This window comes from Neolamprologus brichardi, chromosome 5 (genome assembly GCF_056152115.1).
Source record: "Neolamprologus brichardi isolate AB-2024 chromosome 5, ASM5615211v1, whole genome shotgun sequence".
Lineage (NCBI taxonomy): Eukaryota > Metazoa > Chordata > Actinopteri > Cichliformes > Cichlidae > Neolamprologus > Neolamprologus brichardi.
The window spans coordinates 20,311,986-20,336,215 of record NC_142108.1 but is presented as its reverse complement, the minus strand read 5'-3'; the positions used below and the strand labels follow the sequence as shown (position 1 = coordinate 20,336,215).

Here is a 24,230-nt window from a genome sequence, read left to right as displayed (position 1 = left end):
ATCTACCAAAAAGGGTGTCTCGGTCAGTTCGTATTTTTCAGTTGATCAAAGTGTTACTTTTGTGGTGTGATGTTATATATTGTAATAATGTGTTTGAGCTTATTTTATAGCTAATATTAGTGTGAGATTGTTACTTTTTCCAATCTAGACATGTTTCGCAGTGGAGCTGGTCTCATGGACTTAATCCCACGCAGTTGCCAGTTCCCACCAGACGTGAACCAAGTCATTCAGGTGTTCAACAGGGAAAATGTGCGAAAAACAGATTTGAGGACTGGTCTTTCTAACTCTGACTGTGGTACGTAAGATAAGACACAAACAAAAAACATTTTGAGAATTGTAATTTCATCAAAAGTAACCATAAAGCGTGCAAAAGTGTAAACTGTCATTAAAATCATATATGAAGTAGCTGTTGCTTTGTTTAACAAAGACGATTTTGACTATTTGGAGTAGGACCCTTTGTTTTTGAGATTGGTAGTCTTTTCAGCAACAGTTTGGAGGAAGGAGTTTTATCTGGAAGGATAACAGAACCCCTTTGCACAAAGCCAGGTTTGTAAAGAAAAAGGCTTTATAAGTTAGGTGTGAAGTAATTTTTCTGCACAAAATCTGAGTTCAATGCCACTGAGCGCTGTTGGGATAAATTGGAGTGCAGACTCAAAGACAGGCCTTATCTTCAGCATCAGTGCCTGACTCCACCAACAATGTTGTGGATGAAATCCCTGCAGCCGGATTTAAAAATCCGTGCAAAGCTCTTGACCCCAGAGGAGATGTGATAGTTACTATAGCATAATAGTGGTGTGTTACAACATTGCAAATTAATGTAATGTTCACAGGGTTAACATAATTTGTCAGATATTTTTGTCCTTTAGTGTAGGTCTTCTTTAATGGATCACAGCAGGGTCATTGTTTTGAGAGTAACTTACAAAACAATGTGAGTCTTAATATGTGAGTCTATACATTGAGAGTACACAATATGAGCCACATTCCACCCATGAACTCACTTATTTATACAGATGAATAGAAAACGGTTCACAAATGGTTACATGTAGAGAAAGTGTTTGCTACAAAGGCACTGTGATGATAATCACTTTGTTTTCCTGGAATGAAATTCCCGTGGTCTTCATTTTTGTGTTCATTTGTGCCTCACCTGTACTCAAGGAGCTGCAATTATCTCCTCATATAAAAAGACATGCACCAGTAATCCACTTCTGTCGCCTTTGTGGCCTTTTTTATCAGTGCATATTTATTTGTTCTGACAGCTGTCTAAGTCATGTTGAGTCAACCAGCAGTGCCCATAGAAGAGAGCAGTAACCACGCACAAGAAATATCTTTTCATAATTAGCATCTGCATTATTAGCATAACATTCCTAATCATAATTAAAACGATTGCTATTAAAGTAGGCATCCAATTTTGACTTTGACAGAATTGCTGGGTGAATGCTGATCCTTCAATAGCCAAAGTGTCAGAAACTGTTAAAAGTAAGCTACAGCACTTTGTATCATGCGACAACAAACAAGTCCTGATTATCTCTGTGCTTCAGCAAAGACGTTCTCTTAATCCCAAAGACAAAAATTTCTCATAAATTAAAGTCTGTTCTAAAAATATTTGTAGCTTATGCAGACATAGATCTTGTTGTAGTTCTTGCTGTTATATCACTCTTTCAAGTTTCAGGAGGAATGTACACATTCCAGCAGTAAAGTTCAATTAATTTAACTTGCTGCATCACACAGGGGCAACATCAACTCTTTCTCTTCTTAAATCCACCAAAGCTCTGCCTGTTTTTTATTGTAGTGTGTATGTGTGTGTGTGTGTGTGTGTGCGTGTTTTGCAGAGAGCAAAGTATTTGCTCACTCTTCTGATGAGGCTTTACAAGAAAGTGTGTTTGGCTGTTAACATCAGCCGAGGTGGTCCTGATGAGTCCTGGCACAGATACAGCGGGGTCAAGTTGTCGCCATATCACATCTCCCACTGTAGCCCATTATTTTCACATGATGAAATGGAACAGATTGTTAGATTAAAGAAAAACATCCGTTATATCAGCTCAGCAGTAGAGTCAAATTTGTATCCAATCATTAATTTTCATTCCTCTTAAAATATTTTGCCCATTAGACTCTAATTAAAATGCTAAGCATTAGTAAAGTGCATAGTATTTTCTTGATTGATTATGTTTGCAATATAGTTTAAGAAATTTAATAAAAAAAACATATTGCAGTATATAATCTACATAAAAGGGAACGTTCTAAAGATTTTTATTCACAGTTACAAAGGGACTTTAAGGGATCTTTTTAGTTTGAAAGAACACAGCTCTTTCCTCATCTTAATATGCTGGTCTGTGCCCTTCAAACTGAAATGGCCTTATGTAGTAGCATAAGAGAAATCCTACAGGAACTAATCAATTCAGATCAATAACTAATGGGAATGCCTTACTTTTGTGCAGTTCCTACCACTGCCAGATCAACCTGTTATCGGAGAACCAGGCCCCAGGGCATTTTACACACAGCCTCAGGCTCCAGAGCCTCTGGACCACCTCTCCTAACTGGAAGAAATAGCAAGGTAACATAAGATGGAACTGAAAGAAATGTAGTCTCTGTTTTTCCTTTCCAAATTAGTAATCTAACCAATCCTGTAAGAACATACAGCATATCTCTCTGAATGATTTGTATGCCTGCCATAAATTGTATTTACTACAAAACAGAATAAATTTGTCTCAGAACTTGTATGTTTCCTTTGGTTACGTCCCACAGGGATCGAGTAGAATGAACCAAAAGGTTACTACAGAAAGTCAGAGCATTACCAACCAGAGTGAGAATTTATCACATGGAGAACCTTCCCACATTCCCAATGAGGGTAAATTTGACAGAGTACAAAGAGTGATTTATTGAGTCTGAATGCTATCTATGTATGAACAAACCCTGTTTATCTTGCTATTTTATCACTCAAACACTTAGCATCGCTAGTTACAGACTTTATTTATCTATTATCTGTTTGTTTGTTTGTTTTCCTTTCTATTTCTTTGTACACTAGCTCAAGCTGAAGATATGCTTTTCTGGCTGCATGTACACCATTGTAACATATGTCTGTGTGGACTGGGAGTGTTGTGTATCTGCAGGAACCCATGCCACATTAAACAAGGTTTAGAAAATGAGGAAGAACCCAGGAAATGGGACTAGATAAATATTTAATTGTAAAATAATATTTAGGGGTTTCAACAGGGATAAAAAAAAAAAAACAGTTCTTTAACCCGAAAAGAAAAAAAGAGGCTGAAACCTGAAGAACAAAAATAGTTTTTGGAAAGAAGCCAAAAAAAAAATATTATTTTCACTTCCTCTGCTCATTTTTTTCTGTGCCGACGCTGAGCAGAATGATGATGGGTTATTAAACAGATACTACAAGCACTACTCCCCACATCCTCATTAGGTCATATTTTTTTAGATGTGTATTTTTTTGGCATTATGCCTTAAGTGAATAGCTGACAGCAAAGAAGGAAACAGAACATTGGGTGAAAGAGGGGTGTGATATGCAACACACCCGCTGGCTGTAATCAAACCAGGGGCATTGCAGTTTTGCACTGTGACCTTTCAGTTACTGGGCAGATATGTTATTGTTGAATCTGTGCAGGTCTTGAGGACCACTTTATCTAATTTGCCAACAAAGGAAATGAAGAGTTCATTAGAGTTTAGGTTTGTGAAGCAGATTCACCTTATACTTGCTGATGTGAAGTGTTAGATATAGACACAAAACAACTAATGCCTATTTTATGAACTTAAATTGTGGTCTGGAAAAACATTTTCATCATACTTTGAATTAAACATTGGTATAATGAAACGAACTGAAACAGATTTTACCACAAATCTTCAGTGCAAAACTAGCTGCCATTGACTCAGTACCTGTGAATGGTTTTTGACACTAAATCCTCAAAGAGTAAAAAAGTTTTAATATAATAGTGGGATTTTAATATACTTGATTTCCAGTGCATCTTTGCCCTTAGAGCATAGATGATTACTTTGCCTTTTCATTTCTTCCAGATACTAGACATGAGTAAATGCAGTGCATTTGAATCAACAAACTAACAAAATAAGAGTCCTCTTTCTCAGAACATGTTCTTTCAGGCACCTAATAACAGCTTTTATGGATGGTAATACAGCATTCTTTGAGCATGACAGAATGAAAAAATGGGATGATTAAAATTCCCTAATTCAGCTGAACATAATGTAGCTGGAAATATTCTCCTCACTGAATGAATGTAAGAAGCTCAGTTACTGAAATGCCTTCATTAATAAGGATTTTCACGGTGCATAATCAATTCACAGATATGCTTCTGGCAAGCTCTAATAACATTGTTGTTTGACTGTTTTGTGTTATAAAGCTTTTGTAATGTTGAAAGTACATTATGTAGGAGCATCTGGCAGTTTACAGCCACATCCCCCTAAAAAAAGAGCAGTTGACAAGAAGGGATCTAAGAAGCTGAGAGTCATCAGTGCTGGAGGAGAAAAGCAAACATCATCAAGTAAGTTGTGTGCACTGTATTAACTTACCAGCCAGTTGGACCCCATTTTGCCTTCAGAACTGCCTTAATTCTTTGTGGTGTAGGTTCACCAGTTACTGGAAACATTCCTCAGAGATTTTAGTCCATGATGACATGTAGCATCACACAGATGCTGCAGATGTGTAAATTCCACATCTGTGATATAAATCTCCTGTTCTACCACATTCCAAAGGAGCTCTATTAGAGATATGAGCTTTGTGTCATATATGGCCACACTGTGTTTATAAAGGGATGGATGATCATCAGCAATATTTATGTAGGCTGTGATGTTCAAACAATGCTCAGTTGGTAATAGGGGCCCTTAATTCAAGGGATACTGGAGCCATGCTTTTTGGTAGTTTATGCCAAATTCTGATCCTACCATCCAAGTGTAGCAATAGAAAGCAAGACTTATCAGATCAGGCAGGGAATTTTCAGTCTTCTTTTTTCCAATTTTGGTGAACCTATACAAGTTTTAGCTGCAATTTCCTGTTCATAGCTGGCAGAAGCAGAACCTGGTGTGGTCTTCTGATGCTGCTGCTGTCTGTCTGTTTTAAAGTCTGACATGTTGTGCGTTCAGAATTGTTCTTCTGCATACCTTGGTTGCGTTTATTTGAGCTTATTTCAGTCACTGTACTTTGCCTTCCTATCAGCTCAAAGCAGCCTGACCATTCTCCTCTGACCTCTGGAATCAACAAGGCATTCTCACCCAGAGAGGTGCCTGCTCGGTGGATATTTTATCTTTTTCAAACAATTCTCTGCAAACTCTAGAGATGGTTGTGTGGGAAAATCCCAGCAGATCAACAGTTTCTAAAATACTCTGACTAGCTCGTCTGGCACCAACAGCCATTCCATGTTCAGAGACACTGAAATAATTTTCTTTCCCCATTTTAATGTTTTATTTGAACATTTCATTTGCATGTCATCCTAACCATTTCTGTTGGCTATTAGTGATTACCTGATTTAATATTTTCATTAATGAGCTGGTGTGCCTAATAAAGTGGCAGTTGAGTGTATATTCTATGTGTGTTGTGGTGGGCTAAAGGTGTACTATTCTTTTATATTATTAGGTGTTTCAGTTATGGTTAACGTCTCCTTGGGATGCTGTACCTCAGCACCATAGAGGGAATAGTGAAAACTGGGAAAGCTGCAGTCCTTCATCCAGCAGGCAGGACAGCAAGCACCAGCCTCTAACCCTAGCAGAAAAGTCAGAACATGTAGCCGATGAGGCTTAAAGCAGCTGTAAATAGACACCAGGAAGACTTGTGATATCAGTGAAAAGTTAAGCACGACAGCAAGAGATGGGAACACGAGACAAAATAGAGCAATGTACATGCTGGGTGATTTTGATGACTGCTTTGCATGTTATGATTTTAATAAGCACCTTGTTTATGCTTGAGAAAAACAACATGTGTTCCCACTCTTACTTTTTAAACTGGATTGTTGAAGTGTTGCATGAATTTTAAAAGATCTCATTCTACATTGGACACAAGCTTTTCCCCCCTTTTTAATTTTGCATAACCTGTGTCAAGGCCACTTGTGGGATCCCTCCCCCACAAACTCTCCCCACACTGCTACCCCACACACACACACACATGGACACACCTATACCCACATTGTCCTTGTGAAGTGAGTGCATGTGTTCCGAAAGCTCAATTATGGATGTTTCTCCAGCAGTAAGCTCCTTTGCTGCAGCCCTGCCCACAGACGGAAAGCAGTTAGTTCATTAATGGTAATGTGGCGCATTAAATAAAAGTCAGAGGGACATCTCCTGGGCACAGGGTTTGCCACACAGTGGGCAATTAGAGAAAGTGATTATACTGTCGAGAGATTCAAATGTGCTCACTCATTCAAATTTAGGTGCCCCTTTCTGTGATCTCAGGCTTATCTCGCAGTATGAGGATTCATTGTTTCTCGCATACCAACAGAAGTGGATGCAGCATTCATTAAAGGCTAAAACAAGCTTTTATTCTCTTTGCTATGTATATACATATATGTATATAAAGTTGGCATAGGTGACATTTCATCAGTGACGAATTAGCAGTAAAATGGTTTTCTTACTACTGATGTTTTTCTTCTTTCTTTGTCTATAACGTTTCATTGAACCTAATTAACCTAGCAGGGTTGTTAATAAGCGATACAAACATGTCAGTGAAAGATAACTTCATTAATGCTTATTTTGCCAGGTCGTTGAATGATTTGCAACCCTATTATATCGTTATTATGAATTTCGTGTGCACATATTCAAATCAAATTAGAATGAGAGTAACCGTATGATTAAAAAGTAATAAAACAGTGATTTATTGCTCATTGTAATTTGACTCCATGTCTAATTGTTCACACGCGTTACGAAAGACATACTTGGGAATTTGTACATTTAAAACTCTTAATGACATTTCCTTGCAACTATTCTTTTGTTACTTGATCTTATTTTATCATCTTTCATTTAGATGAGTGTCACACTCCTGCAAAGGAAAGCTCAGCACTCATGGTCACAGAGTCTCAACTGTGCTCTGTGCAGCAAGGTTTGCCTTCTGACCTGAAGGTCTGGAACAGCTGGGAGAGTAATGAAGGGTCTGAGCCTCAGCTCACTCTGCAAGAGGAGGTGTTCACTTTCTCATCCCAGCCTCACTCACCCAAACGAGGACAAGGCCAGGGTGACCAGGAGAAGATGGAGATGGGAGATCGTCAGGTTCAGAGCAAGATTGGGAGGCGGTATGATGTCCAGCCCGAGGATGACTTTATTGGCAGTGAAAGTGATGAGGTATGTTAAGGGAGAGACACAAGCACACTGTTCTTTGAGTTCACACACACACACACAAAGTGCCCCTGTCTTGCGGGGACACTTAATGATTATCTGTCAAGCAAAAACTGCTTTATATTACATGCACTACTAGTTTGACATGGAGTAGAAATGAAAAACTATGTCTAATTCACTAAGAAATCCTTCAAAATGCCCAAAGTTTGATTTATCTCTGTTTAATCAGAGTAAGTTTGAAGTACTAGCTTTAATTTCACTTTAAATTTTTTGGTGAGTAGTATTTCATATTGCACATTTCATATTATGCATCAAATTTTCACTTGAAAGGTCAGTGTGGTTATTTATCATCAGATAATTTATTAACGGCTCTGAGACTTGTAACAAAAAGTGATGATTTTCTTTATGCTTAGCAAGGAGATTAAACTATGATCACAAAGAATGATCTTCAAAGACATGCTAATTACTTTTACTCATTTAAAACTTTATAATAAATCTTATAATTCAGAATTAATATCCTTGTTGTGATTCTACAGGAGACGACTCAAATGCAGAACACTGAGCCAGGATTAATACAAAAGCTGAGGCTTTATTGACTGGCAATAAAACATGTCATGTACTTGGTAAAACAAAATAGGAATCCAGAAAGGGGCATGAGAAAAATAGAGACAAAAAATGAAGGAGGGACAGACCAAAGTATACACAGAGATTCAATAAGAAAACAAAAAACAGGTGGAATCGGTGTTGGGAAGACAAAGACAGAATGTAAAGTTACAGGAAACAAAGAGGAAAATCAATTACCAAAAAAATATGAAGCAAAACCCAGAAATGAACTGGAAATTAACACACATACAAATTCAAGGAGATATATTGAATCAATTACATTATGTAAAGTTTTTTATTCATGCTAGGCTGTACCAGTTCCTTTAACAAATATGATCACTGCTACTGTGTGAGGAGCGCATGTTGTCTGTCCAAGATGTGGGTATATGTTTTCTGCCCAAGCATGAAACTCAAACACCCATTGCCTCTGAGAAAGTCAATGCATTAAGTAATTTATAAATCTGTAAGGCATGTGAGAGAATAGTGTGTCGCCGCTCAAAAAACAAAACAAAACCATGTCCAAATTAAGCCACAAAATACATAAAATTGTGAACCTCATTGTGCTCACAAGAGTGCTTTTCAAAAGCGCGTGTGCATGAAATGGGGAGAAAGCTTATTGAGATGCTGAGACAAATTGATGCGTGCTCAGGCCTGGATCATAAAGCACAGTGTGAGTGCAGTCCAGCAGACAAGGGGGAAGGGAGTACAGTTGTGCATGGGCACAGTACAAGACAACCATGTTTAGTGTGAACAGTACATCTTAAGAAACACAAGGCCAGTGATCTTACAATATCAAACTCAACACTCTTTTTGTTTTATGGCAGTTTTAAATTAATGCATTATATCTACAAGGTTAGCAACTACATTGAATAAAAAATATTAATAGTGCATGTTCTGATTTTGTATTTTGTATTATAAGACCTTCTCCTAAGGCTTACATTTATCACTGACATTGTGTACAGGTTCAGATGTACATGTTGAAACTGAGGAGCCAGGGTTATTGTATTGGGAAAACAGTAAAATAGATTGGTTTCAAAAAATGAATCTTTTATAGTGACCTTTGTAAATTGCATGTATAACCTTTCTTCCATAAAGCTCTTTCCAGGTTGAACATTTCTTTAGAATTTGCATGAAATATTGGTTTGGAGAATGGTTTTATAACTACTTTCACCTCTGTCAAAAGAGCACAGCCATTTCAACTTCCTTGGCTGCCAATTTATAGTGTTTGTTAAATAATCTAATAAAGGGCCTATCAGAACACATATAAAGAATAAAAAAATACTGTAGGGATTTATTGCCTCAGCATTGGGCATTGTATAGTTAGTGCAGCATGCTTTTTCTGTTGTTGTTTCTTTTCTTTTCTTTAAAGACCTCAGTACCCTGCTGTCCAAACCAGAACAATGTGTGTGAACACTAGACTGATTGAAAAAGTACCTATAAGGTGAATTGTAAAACTTTTCTTGTTTACTACTTTTTTTTCTTTATCTTTGCTCTGTTTCCAAAAGGCATTGCTTTGTCTCAATATTATTTCCATCTCTGCCACCGTGCTTTGGGGGAACTGAGTTTTCAGTAATTGTGTTTAACTGTTAAGGTTGACATCTACATACAAAGAAAAAAGGAAATTATAACAATTCACATATAGTAATGTCACTTCTTAATACAGAGTTTGTAATCTGTTTGCATTAAAATGCTATTTTGGGGGATTTATAATAGCGCTATAATAAAAGGTTAGCAATTTAAAGGCATGAAGACATTTATTTTTGTGGCTGGCCTCATTGCACATGCATTTTCAGGAGTTTCTCTTTCAGAGTAGAAACATTTGGGAAGGGAGAATTGAAAAATCAGTCTTACAGCTGTAATTTACTGAGGTTTGCGGTAGGCAGTTTACTGCTGTGTGTGCCATTGTTTCATACTGAAAGAAAATCATCTTTTAACTCATTTGCGCTTGACATAGCTGCCAACACTCTTATTTGAACAATCCCTTTAACGCCACAGTAGCACAGCTGCCTGCCAGAGTTTTCGGTCTATCCTATAGGTCGTCACTCAAGTCCTCACCTCGATAGCTTACCTTTTTCTGAGCTGTTCTTTTCTTCTTTTCTGTTACATATTGTGTTTGTTACATAACACTAAAAGTATCTGTCAAAACAGCTGTTATTGGACCTCGGGCTATTGTTAAACTTGTTAGAATAATGCCATTTACTGTAACTCTGGATTTTGTAGAGGCATTCGACTCACAGATTGAGACTGAGTGTTTTCCACAGCTGGGTGTGTATCTGATTTTTTTTTTCCTTTGAGTTCAGTAAAATACCTGTAATATCACGCAGCATTCAGAAAAAAGGGGTGTGTATTTTTGCACATGTGGCACAGCAGTAGCTTTATTGGATCGCTCTGGATCTAATGGTAAATAATGTTCGGCGTTCTTCTACACCACTACACAGCTGTTACACACAGATTACATGGTTTTGCCCTCCATCACATGTTTCAGGATTCATCCAGAGCGTCTGCCCCGATCCACCATGTCCCCACTCAGTGTCTGACTAAAGATTTCACCATTGCCTTAGAACAAATCGATTTTCCCTCTGTGGCCTCTCCCTAGTCTGAATTACCATGGGAAAAACACATATATAAAACCTAGACTTATACAATATTGTCTCCATCACAACAGAGGCAACAAGCTATGCCTCTGTTGTTAGTTGTTCTTTATTTGCGACCGGTCAATTTGTGCTGCTCTTGTTAAATGGTGTTGGTGATTACTGAAATGAACTGACTACGTTTGTGTTTAGAAATTGGAGAATTGTTAGTGGATCACCCTTAGAACTTTCTGCTTCCATCTGTTTTTTCTAGTCCAATTACAGCATCATACTAATTTGCCCTTCTTTGTACCTCTTAACGGTAATCAGCTGCTTTCACTCAGCTGAAAGCCATTTAAAACCAGTAACAGAAAGAACTTTTATGTTTTCATTCTCCCCACCTACGACTTTTTGTTTTCTGGTCAGTAACTATTATTCCTCATAATGAAAAAGCTGCTATGAATGCAAAAGAAACCAGAACTTCATTTCTGTCAACAACAACAGAGACCCATACCTGTTTAAAGGGTGACTGTTATAGAACATCTCACTGTTTTCATAATGCTGTCAGTACAGCTTTTATACAGTAACAATAACAATGCTTATGTGACATGACTAATTAATGACAGAATCAATTTCATAAGGACCAATGAAGCATGGTGCGAGCTTGTGTGTCAAGGACATCAAGGGAATGTCTTTAGCCGAGAGCCACACCTTCTGTCCAAGGTCATTGGGAGGGAGTGAAAGGCCGACAGCGATGGGCATAATGCTGGTTTCTCTCGACCATCTTGAGGAGGTCCTCCCTGGTCCGGGTCCACACCTGCCTCCTCCTCTGTAGTTGTTGCTGTACTGTTGGCATGGTGAGGTCGGCTTCTATGGAGGGGAAAGAGTGGAGGCTGGTACCCTAGAAATGCTTCGAAGGGCAAAAAACTAGTAGCAGAGGATGTGAGAGTTATATGCGTATCCCAGCAATGTCAGTTGTGAGGACCAGGAGGAAGGGTTTTGGAAGGTTACACAGTGGAGAGCCGTCTCCAGTTCTTTATTTAGCCTCTCCAACTGGCCAGTGATTTGAAGATGAAAACCTGAGCTTACACATACCTTGGCTGAGAGTGCAAAACAAAAGGTCTTCCATACTTGGGAAATTAACTGAGAGCCCTGGTCAGAAACAGTTTTTGTAGAGATCCCATGAAGCCTGAAAACATGATGGGTCAGTAATTTTGCAGTTTCAGTGGCAGTGGTTAATTTCTCGAGACTGGTGAAGTGAACAGCCTTGGAAAACCTATCCACCCATAAAAAAAGTGTAGTGCTATGTAGGACCAAGCGCGATGAGGTGTAGGTAAACATTGCAGCAGCCCCAAAGGGCATTGAGTGTTACTCTTACTACAAACACAGCTAGAACATGCTGCCACATAATCATTTACATCCCTTTCCAATGATTCACACCACAAGTAACGCTTGAGGAACAATATACTGTATTTCCTGGACTACAAAGCGCACCTGAATATTAGCCGCACAAGCTAAAATCAGGGGAAAATCCTGTTTTGTACATACATTAGCCACACCTGACTAAAAGCTGCAGGTGTTTCAATGTTGACTTATCATATGTAAGAGAATATGCACAAAGGGAATTGTCAGGAAAGAGATGCTGTTTGGAGACACACCTCTTTTATTAATATTTTGAAAAACAAGTTATGGGTACATATTTGCATAACTTACATAATGTACAAGTAGCGGTAATTACAAGTACGAAACATGTACTGTGCTTCATAAATGAGTAACAAATGTAGTACATAACAATAACCTACAGCACACCAGAAAAATAGATTCGGACTACCTTTTAAGCTCAGGTGCAGTGATACGGCTTTAACAAGAAGAAAAGTCAGTCATTCACCACCATCTTCCTGCGCACTAAAACCACCAAAGTCCTCTTCTCCAGTGTCGGATACGAACAGGCTCAGGATGGCTTCATCGTCCACTCTCAGCTTCTTTCCTTCGTTGTCACTTTCAAAACCAAACAAATTCTCGTTGTCAGTGTCAGAGTTGAACACCCTCAGAAGGGCCGTGGCGGTGTCCTCCTCTCCATCACGCAGCAGTCGAGCCCTTCGAAATCCGTTGGTGATCATGGATGTTTTCACACTTTTCCACGCTGTCAGATTCCACCGGTGGAGTTGAGCATAACTCCATTTTCGCAAGTTTATCGCCGCTCATCATCCATGCCTCCCGCTGAACGCGTAGCGCTACTTTGAAGTTTGTTTTTCGGGCTACTTGTACGGCACTATGTTGCCTGGCGGATGGACATGTGACCAACATACCACTCTTGAACCCCGATACTGTGTGTCTGATCACATGAACTTCCGCCAGGCAACGTAGTGCCGTACAACAGCGGAATAAACAAAACAAATCGTCTTACGATATGACAAAAATCATGGACAATCCATAGAAAAGCCGCACCTGACTAAAAGCCGCAGGGTTCAAAGCTTGTGCAAAAAGTAGCGGCTTATAGCCCGACAATTATGGTAGTTCTACTCACCCCAGGGTGACAGTTGAACCAGGCAGTGTGAACCAGTGGATGATTGTAGAGCAGGCGGCCCGGTGCCATCGTCTGGTTCATCCTGCAGGGCTTTTTGAATTGTCTCCTCATAGTCTGATGTTAGTGAGCCCACTGTGCATGAACAGGGGAGAATGTTTGGGGGTTTGTTGAGTTAGTGGCAGCAGAAAATGGGACAGGAGGACAGGGCGTCTGGCTTTTTTCTATGGAACTATTTTCTATGGAACATCAAGTACCATAGAAAATAGTGAAGTTAGAGCAACTTGATGTGAGAAATAAAGTCCAGTGAGCCTGGCGAGCATTGAGTCGTTTAGTACTCCTTAGGTATGTCCTGTTCTTGTGATCTGTCCAGATGACAAAAGGCTGTTCGCCCCCCTCTAACCAATGCCATCGTAGTTCTTTTCAGTTGGGATTAGCTGGTGTGAGAAGAAGGCACAGGGCTGCAGCTTGCCTTGTGGACTGGAGCATTGAGAGAGTACTGCCCCCAACCCCCAAGTCAGATACATCTACCTCCACAATGAACTGCAGCTTGGTGTCAGGATGGACAAGAACAGGTGGTGATGTGTACAGCTTCTTTAGTCAGACAGTTTCAGCTTCTGAGGACTAGAGAAAGTATATTTTAGTGGAGGTAAGGCATGTTAGGGGTGCAACTACCTGGCTGTTGTTGTGAATGAACCTCCAGTAAAAATTTGCAAAACCGAGGAACCATTGGAGGTGTTTACAAGAGGTGGGGGTTGGCCAGTCCAGTCCACCACTGCCTAAATTTTCACTGGGTCGGTCTTCACAGGATCATCTCACACTTCTGTTTAATCAGTTTTCCGTTTGACGTTTATTGAGCTGTAATCTCAGCCAAACCGATTTACTCATGAACAAATAAAACACTAAAAAAAGCCAAACAATAACATTTTTAAGTTATCTAAGTGACTTATATATCATGTTTAACGTGAGTAGCGAAAGACCGTGGGGGGGTTGAAAACGATATGCGCGAGTGAGCCTTGAACCTGTGACACATGATTTGGCTAATAGCATGTTTCCTGTATCTTAGATTTTCCACAGATATAAACCAATAAAAGTTAAACAAGATTATAAAAATAAAAAATTGGAATATAATGTTTGGGTTTCAAAGGAACTGAAAATAAATGTCTTGCGAACACCTATCTGGTGAAAAAAGATGTAATCCTTTATATTAACACATAACTGTGCTACAGTATTGTTTGGTCTTTGATTTTAGGTAGCTATTAGGTGGTTGATAGGCAATATGACAGACTGATAATATGAATAATTAGTTATTAAATTATTGTTATTGTTGTGAAATTTAAGATAATATAATCCTTTTTATAAGGCATTAAAGGTTCATAGATGCTACAGATGGGTCATTTTAGGCTGTAGGTGGGTGGTTGCTAGGCAACATCATGACATCAATATAGGATCAAACAATATATGATATATAGATAAGAACCTTCAGGCGTAAGATGTACCTGTGTGCCAAGCTTGTTTGCTCAACTCCTAATTGTGTAGGAGGGGTTTGCAGACAGACACTGGATTTGTGTAGTAAGCTTTTGTTATCTATATTTGTAGATTCTGATACCAACATTCATTTTTAAAACACAACTCAGTTGCCATCATGTAATAAATTTACATGTTAAATTAAATAAGTCATGTATATGTTTTTCTAAAGTATTGTTTTGTTTTGTACAGGTATTGCAGATTGTGTGTTTGTGTAAATAATAATTTTGCTCTAAAGACATTTAAAAGAACATTATTTTTCCTTATACTTAGAAAAAAAAATGAAAATTTAGACAGAGATTTCAGTTTTGTACATATATTGATGTAATGGAATAATAAGATTTGCATATAAAACCTGGTTTTGATTTATTTGTGTCAGGTTGTTCATTTCTCAACTTGGAGCAATATCATCTTTCAAGGTGTTGCGTCAGCTTCATACAATTCTTTTGAGCAAGCATTTGCTCTTAAACATAGAGAAATATTAAAAGCAAAACAAAGAAATGAACTTTGATTGTATAAACTACTTTGAAATACATTAAAATCACGTTTATCTTTTTTTTTTTTTCAATATTTTCAGGGAAGTGCAGTTTTTTAAATGCAGTACCTAAGCCAATGGACCGTGAATTAGTTCATTAAAATGCATTCAGGCTCATAAAAGCACCCATATTAGGATTTCAGTAATACATATTGTTTATTGTTTATTCACCTGAATGTAAAAAATTGATAAAGTGTTGAAAAATGAGGGAAAACAAATAACATATAGAGCCGGTAAGCTACAAACCTCAAGGGGCTTGTGATAACCTTTCACCCCACAACAAAGCTCAGAGATGAAAGAAAACACCAAAAAAACAGACAGCATAAGGAAAAAATATTGATCTCCAAGGCCCAAGGAAAGCTTCGAGCTCTTAAATTCATGAGAAACAAAGACTACATTATGAACAAAGAAATGTTTTTGTGATAACAATCTGGTTGTGAGTATCCCACAACTGTGATTCTTTCTATTGTGTGAAGAACTGGCAATGGCTGACGTGAAAAGTGAGAGGATAGTAAACAGCATCTTGTTTTAAATACTTAATCTTTCAATTCCATTAGGAGCAGCATTTATTAAAATAAGTGCAATACATCTATTTTTCAGGGTGAGGTATTTAATACAAGTGATTTGTAATTTTAGGTTTTTTTTACTATTGTCATATTTTTTTATAACTGTTGCGATGAGTTCTAAGTTTGATCCAGATTTAGAGTAAAAGAACAACTTCATATGAGTAGAATTCCCTTATTCTCTGTCTGCACATACAGTACTGCATGTATGTTCCAAAAGCTAAATACACAGTGCTAGCATCTGGATGATGTAGTTCGCTTTTTACATCTGTGTTGACTACACTTACTTACCTTGGTTCAGGATGGTCAACGGTTTTATTTTTATCCATCCATTTTCTTCCACTTAACTGATTACTTAACTGAAGCCTTTCCCAGCTGTCACAGAGCAAAAGGCAGGGTACACCCTGGATAGGTCACCAGTCTATCGCAGGGCTAACACATCAGTAATTAACCTAACCTACCCCAAAGCATGTCTTTGAACTGTGAAAGAAAGCCAGAGGGAACCTACAAGTAAGTACAGAGAAAACATGCAAACTTTGCACATAAAGACCCCATCTGGCTGGTCAGTATTAACCTAGGACAGGAGTGGGCAACTCCAGGCCTCGAGGGCCGGTGTCCCTGCAGGTTTTATATGTGTCCTTGAACCAACACCGCTGATTTAAATGGCTAAATTAGCTCCTCAACATGTCCTGAAGTTCTCCAGAGGCCTGGTAACGAACTAATCATGTGATTCAGGTGTGTTGACCCAAGGTGAGATCTAAAACCTGCAGGACACCGGCCCTCGAGGCCTGGAATTGCCCACCCCTGAGCTAGGACCTTCTTATGTTGAGGCAACAGTGCTAACCACTGCAGCACCAAGTTTTTTTTTTTTTTCATTTTTGCTGGTATGAATCCAGATTGTAATCTCAATGTGGAAACGAACTGCAAAGGATCAGGTCTCTTTCAAGAATACAGACTTAAATGTGTGATATGCAGATCTCTTTGTGTTGAGTATTCCTTTTAATGCTGAGACGACCAGTGTAGTTCTTGCATATGCAGTATCTTATATAATCTCTTTGGTACAGTAGGATGTGGGTTTGAAACTACAATACCGAGTTGCAGCTCTAAATCGGAAGGTGTGAGAGATTAGCAGATAAGAAGAAAATGCTATTATAAATGTGTGTCACCAAAAGAGAGCACGACAGAAACATTAATCAACTAGTGGGTAGAATTTAATAATTTTATTTCCCAATGGTGTCCATGTATTTCTTTCAGGATAACAACTTCACCATGTTCCAACATCAACAAACAAGTGGGTCCAATCTTACATCTCCCAGAACGCTTGATCCAACTTTGAGCACACAACTTGAAGGTCACCCTGGATCTCCTAATGTGAAGCTAACACCTCCACTTAACACCGGTATGCAGCCTCATTCCAGTGGGAAAGCTGAACCTGGGCTGTTTCCCACACGGTGCTTCTCACCTAATGGACTGGAACAGAAGCGTGGTCCGAGAGTTTCAGAGAAAGTAAACCGGGTTCTTGATGTGAGCAGCAGCATATCAGTTTGTAGAAGACTCCTGCAAGAAGTCAAATTGGATGATTCAAAACAGCACAAGGTAGGGATTACAATTTTAACAACCATCAGCTCTCACCCGGTATCATGGCTCAGTATCTTTGTGATAGTTACTCATAGCTGAATAGTGCTGCAATTTATTGCTGAAAAAAAGTGATTCAGATCACCTCTTATTGTGTCAACACCCAGGAATGCATGCTCATTAAGATGTCACACTGACCAGTGAAGACACACTTTACAACCCATGAAAAATCTTGTTCATTTGCATTGAAAAGAAAAAGTTAATATTTGTTTTATTCATATTTTTTATATTTACTTTAAGATATTTACTTTAAGATGAGTGGGGTAAGGGGATGCCCATAGCTCAAAATCAGAGAATTAAAATTGCAGCTTTACAGAGCTTTTAGACTCATTCAAGCACATTTTTTGGTTTCATGCACTGCAAATTTGCAGACTTATTGTCTGAGCCTGAGTCTGAGTCACTCACAACAAGCCCCGTAGGCAACTGTTTCCACTAAAAAAGCTTTGATGAGTCCACTACACAATATTTGTCTAGGACCAAACATCAAAAACACAAAGTTATCAAGTGGCAAAAAAGAAAAAAAGTTGAGACTGAGCAGGCTAGCTCAAACAACCAGACATGTTTGTCTGAAGTTGTTGGAGACCACAGCAGAATAAAAATGAGGGCTAATGTTTATATCTTTTACCCCCTTGAAAATTGATTAATGCAGCATGGTTTAATGAAAATTATTTTGATTAAATTCCATCTTTGGTAGATGGGTTAACTCAATTCTTTTAGTATGCAGTCATAAAGGTGCTGAGCTCTAACTGTGATGTGCAAGTGGGGGTTTGGAGTCCTTGTGGCAAATGTGCAGCTTATTAAAAACTTTGATGTTCGTACACCCAGCTGTCTCTCTTTACTCATAGTAATGTGTGATCACTGCTGATTTGGACAGCTAAAAAGAGCTGGGGAAAAGGTTTGCCGGATCAGTCTATGGTCTGTTACAAATTGAGGTAGGCCCCAGCACCAGTTGAAACGATCCAGGATCAGAGGATAGTCAACTGAAGCGATCACAAGGCCTGAAGGGAGATCTGTCACTTGACGGTTGCTTTCTGCATTTACACAACTTGCTGCTGAGTGATATCCCAGTTTCCTTCATCAGTGTAGCTCCTGACTGCTGATTTGTGCCAACTACAGCAGGCAACCTGCAGTGAAGGCTTTGACTGAAAGATTGTCTGATGAATATGACAAGGAGTTTGTTTCCCTCCCTGCAGCCTTGGTTTATTGACTGCTATTGATTCGTCACCAGGGTATCACAAGACTTCCTTACACTTTGTCAGAAAAATCCTGTTACCATAGTAGTCTGCTAAATCAATAGATTCACAGTTAAAAGACATTTCCTCAGTGGGTCAAAACAATGGCGTATGTCCAGAATTGCCTTGAGCTCTATCTGGGACTAAAGCTTATTGTTAAGACTTTCAGTACTTTATTTGTCTGCACAAAACATTATATCAGTGTGTATATCTGACTGTGACTAAGTGCAAGGTATTGTATTGTGGATTGCTCCCAAAAAGGTAATCTCGGTTTTATTGGTGATAAATTTGAAGGCTGAAGAAGAAGATGAGACACTAAAGCCTGTTGATTCCAGTCATTGCGACTTGGACCTGCTCAGCAGTCCGCAGACACAAGATGATGAGGAGCTTCGAATGCTGGCTAGCCTAAAAAGAGAGCAAGAGGAAGATGAATGTAAAGCCTCGGGCCTCAGTGCATCTCAGATCCACCGGTGTAATGTCAGCATCAGCATGAGCAGTGACGATACTTCTACATGGACCCACATCTCTCTGGTCTGTATTGTCCAGCTTTGCTACTCTTCATATTTTATTGACTCTTCACTAACGAGCAGCACATGTGCAGCTCATCTACTACTTACAATCATTAGCACGTTGTTCCTCTTTTTGTCCTCCTGTCTCGAATATTTTGTTTGACCCGGGTTGATCCTCATTCTTGCTCATTTCCATTTCAAACCCCAACTTACACCACCATGAAGTGCTAATGCACCTCTTCCACCAGTATGTTTTTGCATTATAAAAGGTTATTGAGATAGAAATACATTAATTGGCCTCTTCCAGTTTTTAAATATACACTGGCGCAATATCCACAGGTCCCTCAGTGACTAAAAATTATTTAGGTCATTTGAAAATTTCCCCAGAGATCTTTTTAGAATTCAAAGATGGTGCAGTTTTCTCTCAGCTATTGAAGGTCATTTAGATCTATGGTCCATTAACAAAAGTATGTTTCACTTATGGAGAGATAACACTATCATGCCTGGCTCTGCTGAGTCCACTGTAGGATCCCCAGTGAATAAAATCATTACAAATTCTTGAGTTATACGCCTGTTACCATTTCTGTATATTCAGGTATCCATTAATGTCCTAAGATTTAAGGACACAATGAATAGTGCTATTACCTCAGGGATTACCACCTCATTGTTTCTATTGAGGACACAATTATGTGGCCACCAATAAAGACATGTATCTTTAGACCCCACTTTAGGATTTACATTTTACTCTATCATGCCCTGAAGTTATGTTTTTTTTCTTTCTATCTTTCTTTTTTTTCAATTAGCTGTTGTGTTTATAATTGTAATGTATGGCAACAGCACCACCAACAGTACTGTAAGAAAACACTTTGCTGATAACGTGAAAGTGAGGAAGATAAAGAAAGATACCACACATTAAACAGACCACAAATGAAGAGAAATAGAGATATAACATTTTAGTGAATCTAGCACCTAAAACTTGCATCAAAAGGATAGATTTCTCTAAAAAAAAGACACTAAGTGATTTCAAGAGCTAAATAGTCATTGTCTGGGGCTGGGACTCCTCCATTGGCAATGATAATCCATCTCTGGATCCTGGATGTTGTGATTCAAGTGGTTTCTGCTGCTGTGATTTATGGCAGTGCAGACAAAACTTAACCTCCAGACAAACGTGTGCTAAGCTTCCATTACAATGTTGAAAACAAAACACTACAAAAATATATATATTATATAAAAAAGTGTTATTATTTAATTCTTCAGTAAAGAGTCTTGCATGTAAAGAAATAAAGAAAAGGGTGCAAGAATAATGGCAGATAAATAATTGTAGTTTCATATTTTTTGGTAGCTCATTCCTATTTGTAGGCAGCACAGTATTTAAATCCATTTTTTAAAAGTACAGCTGCTAGAATGTCCTATGACCTGATATTCCAAGTACTGTATTTAAATTTAAGCTCTGAACAAGGCAATCTTTGTAGAAGAGCCTTGTAAATAAACGGCATACAGTCTTACTCTCTCCCTGTTTGTTAAGGATGAGTATCCCACAAAGAATGACCTGTGATAGATCACAACACACTGTGGTTAAGCAAACATGCATATGAGCCACTGTAAAATAATCTCATTAAAAAAAAAAAAATTCTGTATAAAAAAAGTTAAATAAATTTCTCTTTCATTTTCTAAGTTGTCTGGGATACATTAAGCATCCTACGTATTTAGAAACACTAACAGATTCATCTTGATGCATTCTCAATCATCCAGGAAAATAAATATCCAAAAGTTGATTCTGTTCATCTGGACGTAGCGTTTTCTGGGAGAAACGTTTTGTCACTCATCCACTGAAGAAGTCACTTGGATGAGTGACGAAACATTTCTCCCAGAAAACGCTACGTCCAAATGAACAGAATCAACTTTTGGATACTAACAGATTCAGTTTTATGACCATGGGGGGAGTAGGCTGGTTACTTTGTGGTGACCTCGTGAATAGCATGCACTTAGTTTTATCACTTTAAACTAAGCTTACTTTTGATGATAGATTTTGGAAATGCATCAAAAGAGGCTGTAGATTTGCAAAGGTTACATCAAGGGAAGAGCCAGTGGCTTATAAAATTGTATAATCTCCATAAAAAATGTACATTATAGATTAAATGTGATGAATTAGATTTCTGACACAGTGGTATGTTGTCCTAGATGTGAAACATATTCTTTGTGGACACATGGCTACAGCAGTGTCATTTTAGAATAAAAATGATACATTTGTAAATCTGATAATTGGTGTACAAGTGGGAGACTGACTGAGATAAAAAAAAATGTGAGCAGTGTTTTTAGTAATTTAACCTGAAGAGTGATTATTTTTTTATTTGATAAAGAAAATTGACTAATTTGAAATTCTGGCATCAAAATTGTCTTCCTGTAGAATGTTTCAACATAAAGTTACCCTGTCAAACACATCTCATGAGGGAATTAAAGATTTAAAAACATTTAGCCATATCACTTTAATTAATGGGAGGTTGGTAATTAAAAGGTTAAAGTGATTTAATGATTATGTGACTGTGAAATCTACAATAAATCAAAGTGCCAAATTTTTTTTTAATGATTTTAAACAATCAAACGATCAAACGATCAATCTGCAGTTATATGTTGGATTATTATCCAGTCCCTGCCACAGTCCTGCAGCCACCCCTCACTCAGCGTCTCAGAGTGCCACTCACTCACAAGTTCTCCTGCTGCACTGAGGGAGACTCAGCGGTGCATCACGCTGTCAAAGTGTGTGCTTTGTTAAGCAGGAGAGGAAGCCGCTGGGATTAATTTGTAAATTTGACTGCTCTGCTTTGGCAAACATGCTTTGTTAATGACAGATAAACACTGTTGATCTCTCTCATCTCTGACCAGTTACTTCCACCTCGTAGTTGATGGGTTTGGTTTCTTAGCATTGTTACATACAAAAACCCTGACTATCTGAATGTTGGAACAACAGTGGTAAAAACCTTCATCGTGAGAAAAACTGCTTGTTTTTCTCATGATGTGTCTTCTACCAAATAAAAAATACATTATGGACACAAGTCTAGGCCTAAATATTTGATTTTCTTAGGACGGGATCTTTAAATTTAATGGAGTTTATTATTATTATATGTGTTATTACAGAAATTATATTGGAAGGAAGAGTGAGAGGTCTGAGATTTAGTTTTGTAATACAACCCAGTTTGTAAATTTTCATGGGCAGATGTAGAGTGGAAATAAATAATAGAAAATAGCCACTTGAGGGGAATTCAGCCACCATTCATTTGTCTCAAAGAAAATACCTGGTTAAAAAAAGCAGAAAGCTATGGAAATAAATTATCTATCATTGGTTGACTCGACCTCTCTGCCAAATAGGTTTGTGCAGCATAAGTTTACAAACAAACACTTTACATCACTGCTCTGTTTTAATATTTTCCTAAGAGATAGTTGCAGAAACAGAAATCAGAACCTAAGACGATGTCGATCAGATACATGTGAAGCTCTTTAGATTTCTGATTGTTTGATCTGGCATACAGGGGATTAAAGGATGTATAATGGTTGATATATAAAGGGAAGAGTCAATAAAGTCCAAGGTGTTTCCACCAGGGAGACAATACAAACATTATAGATGTCAGCTCCAAGAGCAAATGAGAAGTGTGTGGGCTTCGCAGACACACAGCAGATAGTGTGCCAGGCAAGTCATCACATTGACTCCCAAGCTGCTGACAGCCAGCGCTGCTATATTGAACATCCTCACCACATTTTGCTGTTTGGTCACGAGGTGATGTTTGTTCAAAATAAGTGATGCACTTCTGTTGGCAGCAGATGTACTTAGCGCTGTCTTTGAAACTGGAGTTCATGCAGGTGCGATCGACCATGTGAGGTACTGGGTTTAATGTTACAGTTGGAATATAGAAATGGTTGCTATTTCCTAGATCCCCAGAGTTTCTCCATCCCTTGACAGGCAAGTAACTCATCATCATCATCCTCAGTCCATATTACCAGCAGAATTCCACAGGCTGCGATTTTAGGTCCTGTCTTATTCTAAGAAGGTGATTAGATAAAGAAGGTACGGAAGCATACAGATAGCTAAAATAAACTCAAGCACTGCAAGGACTGCAGCTTCAACATGAGTGCTTCTTCATCAAAGTCATGTAATGTAATAGCCTTTAACAGCCACTACGCTTAAAAATCCTCCTGAGGCTATAATATGGTCTTTAACTTTGACAAGATGGAGAGGGTAATGTGCTTGTGTTTCATACAGCTGAAAATGAGTATATATTAAAAAGGAAATCATTGCTGTCTTCTACCTGTAATTGTACCTATGCTTTAGGTCTTTCATACTTACAGAGTATAGGGACATCTAAAGTTTTGAACACGTTATTAGATTCCACGGATTTCTTGATCACGGTTTGTTCACCCTTTATTGCTCACCCATCCCTCTTGTTCCTTGCTGCTCAGATTTGTCATACTTGAGTTTTATGCCAAGCCACAAAACATAGAATTGGGTTTTTGCAGTGCAAGGATTTTCATCAACTGTTAATTTGTAAAGAAGAAAAAGAAGAAGAAGAAGGGTAAAGGCTAATTTGTGGTTGGACTAAAGCTTTTGTTAACAAAGAAAAATGTTCACTTAGCTTAATTTTCTCAGGTGGTGTTCTTTATGTGTAATTTCAGGGAGCCTTGAACGGGCAACTTTGTGGATGTCCTGGACAGCTGTGTCTCCACAAAATGTTGCTCCTCATGCTTTATTTATATCTGAGTGACACCTCACAGCACGACATGGCACAGTTTAATTCTCTGGCAAGACTGCATTAAATGCATTAATTCATGAATCTGCACAGGAAAAATTATAAATTTATCTCTTGATCCCTGAAGGACTCAACCTGTATTGCAAAAGTAGTGAAATATCAAAGCACATTGCAACAGTTTCCTTTGACTCAACGACACGATGTGCACAACAGTAGCAAAAGGCCCAGTGACACTTATCAGTTACAGGTAAGTGTTGTGGCACAATTTTCATAGAGAGACAGGGCGACTGGGCTTAAAAAGGAGTCAAATGGCGGCGACCTTCATTACTGCCTTACTGAATGAAACAGGTCACTCTGAACCAAAAAATATTTTCGATTTTGATGTGCTGCACAAGTAAATCTTTTTCCTTTTTGCGCCTTAATCGAGTACTTAGTGGTCTTTTCAACTGAACCTAATGAGAATTCTTGGGGAAAATGATTTGCATTGGAGCATCTGGTGACATTTTAACACA

At 38.3% G+C, this 24,230-nt stretch overlaps 1 protein-coding gene across 5 annotated transcripts in view; it reads left to right on the top strand.

Moving 5' to 3' along the window:
• The window catches only part of cfap20dc (CFAP20 domain containing), a 38,172-nt gene that overhangs the window by 2,659 nt on the left and 11,283 nt on the right, over positions 1–24,230 (top strand). For 2 of the 5 annotated variants that reach the window (XM_035904561.2, XM_035904564.2), the window contains exons 7-13: positions 149–295; positions 2,436–2,551; positions 2,743–2,845; positions 4,365–4,505; positions 6,974–7,287; positions 16,858–17,199; positions 18,765–19,001. In XM_035904561.2, coding sequence (XP_035760454.2) covers positions 149–295; positions 2,436–2,551; positions 2,743–2,845; positions 4,365–4,505; positions 6,974–7,287; positions 16,858–17,199; positions 18,765–19,001 — 1,400 coding nt within the window. The remainder of the gene's footprint in view (positions 1–148; positions 296–2,435; positions 2,552–2,742; positions 2,846–4,364; positions 4,506–6,973; positions 7,288–16,857; positions 17,200–18,764; positions 19,002–24,230) is intronic. The other 3 variants (XM_035904563.2, XM_035904562.2, XM_087840841.1) reach the window with 3 other exon arrangements.